Here is a 1986-nt window from a genome sequence, read left to right as displayed (position 1 = left end):
CTGATGGTTAATATTGCAGATTCAACACAGGGTGCTTGCTAGCTGCAAACAAGGGCTTGTGCCTATAGTCTGTAAGTGGATGTCTTCTGTGCTGTGGTACTCTCAGTAAGTGCCCTTACTGTTGGATTTAAGCTTGGCTCGAAATTTCTCTTAGCAAAGGAATCGTTTCCTATACATGTAGGCATTGCAATACTAATTCAGAATCATGTCTTGATTTGTAATAGTATTGGTCCCATTTGGTGATTATTGCTTTTCCTATTTTACTGATCTGAACGTGCCTAAGAAATGAGAAACCAAATGGAACCAGGCTGTTGAATTTAGGGGAAAACGAATTAGCAATGGAAACATATACTAGAAGGACCCTTTTAAGAGTATTAATTCTAATCTCCTAATATGATCATATAAATGCTTGGTCATGGCATTTAGGGGAAGAGAAAAAGAAAAGAAAATTAAGACGCTAAATTCCTTAATTAACCATGTATGAAACAATAAAATACACTACCTGCTTGATTCATTGAATGAATCTCTAGACTGATCTGGTGTTAAGTTGATAATTTTTTATAACTTGAGATTTACCTTGGTAAGTTCGATATTTTTATCATAAAAATAAGGATTGAGCATCTCTTTGTTTCGACTTCCCTTTAGTGTAAAAATATGATGTGTCGACATGATATGAAATGAACCTAAATAATTAGGATTCTATCATCCATGATTGCCCCTAGATGAAAATGCATATTGATAGTTTGAAAAGGTCAGGTGCTGCTGTCTTAATTTTCTCGTATATCATCATTGCGCGCATTTCTAAGATAATGTGGTGTTAACATCAACTTAATCAGGTCATTCATCAAACTTTCTATTATTCTAACCCCTGATCCATCCATATCTCCAAATATTGATCTCCATACAATGCTTTCAATGAATGGAACCAGATTGTCTTGGGAAATTTCATTGCCATATTTTTAATTAGGTGAAGAAAATATTGGATTATGTATGTTAATGGAGTTTGAGTTGTGTCTTTGGTAGCTAGTGGTGAAAGACTGGCTTTTTATTGATGCAGTAGAACATGTACTCCTTTTTCTATAATCTGGTAAGAAAGTATGAGGAAGGCTTGTAAAATTTGTGAAATACTTATACTCTAAAACGATCATCTGTAACCTACTTGTAAGCAGGTGCTTCCTTTTATTGTATATCATGGAAAAAATAGAGAAGTTCAAGCAAATTTGAATGTTAATCGGTCATGGATTTTTCTTTCAAAAGGATTAAAATAATCAATGAATTTATCTAAGAGCCACATATCTTATTCTTGATGCTGCTATTAGGGTAGACCTTGTATAAATCATTTTTATGTTAAAGTGAAACCCTAAATAAATTTTTCAGGTGATTATGTAGAGGTCATTGCATCTCTAATAGCTCATTAGTTGCATGGATTTGCTGTGATACGACTAATCATGTTCACCAACTCGTAATTCTTATTGACATTGAAATTGTTTCATGAATACAAAGAAGTGCCTTATTGAGTGGATGTTGAACGCAATATCATGCCTTGAATGAGCTCGTCTAGTGTGAATGGCCACTGTTGTGTTGCCCACTGAATCTGCCTATTAGACCCACGCGATGTGTGATGAGGATCTTGAAAATGACCAACTAGGAATCTTCCGTCACCCGTGGAAGATTTTCACAGCATCTTTTGCTCAAATATTCCAATACCATCTTCTCAAAATGAATGAGCATGCAATTGAATGCTTTAATCAACTTGGACTCTTATAGTATGGTGGGCTTGGGGTACCCCAGTGAAGGGACTCTTTTCACAATGGTGTAGTTTAAAGGGAATGGTAACGGAGACTTGTGACTCCCATGAACGCGGATAACAAAAGTGGAAAAGCAATAAATGAAGAGAGAGAGAAAGAGTCAAAGATGTTTTTGATTGAGGATAGGATCGAAGTTTCAAGCCACAATATATCTTAGATGCTTAAACGTTTTCCCTAC

At 35.3% G+C, this 1986-nt stretch overlaps 1 protein-coding gene across 1 annotated transcript in view; it reads left to right on the top strand.

Annotated features, from left to right (window-relative positions):
- LOC105128809 (transcription initiation factor IIF subunit beta-like) overlaps positions 1–263 on the top strand; it is a 4931-nt gene extending 4668 nt beyond the window's left edge. Inside the window, exon 7 of the mRNA XM_011030634.1 lies at positions 20–263. Coding sequence (XP_011028936.1) covers positions 20–42 — 23 coding nt within the window. The 3' untranslated portion in view covers positions 43–263. The remainder of the gene's footprint in view (positions 1–19) is intronic.
- The last annotated feature ends 1723 nt before the right edge of the window (positions 264–1986 follow it).

This window comes from Populus euphratica, unplaced genomic scaffold (genome assembly GCF_000495115.2).
Source record: "Populus euphratica unplaced genomic scaffold, PopEup_1.0 scaffold11.1, whole genome shotgun sequence".
Taxonomy (NCBI): Eukaryota; Viridiplantae; Streptophyta; class Magnoliopsida; order Malpighiales; family Salicaceae; genus Populus; species Populus euphratica.
The sequence above is the reverse complement of the archived record's forward strand: the minus strand, read 5'-3'. Positions and strand labels throughout refer to the sequence as shown.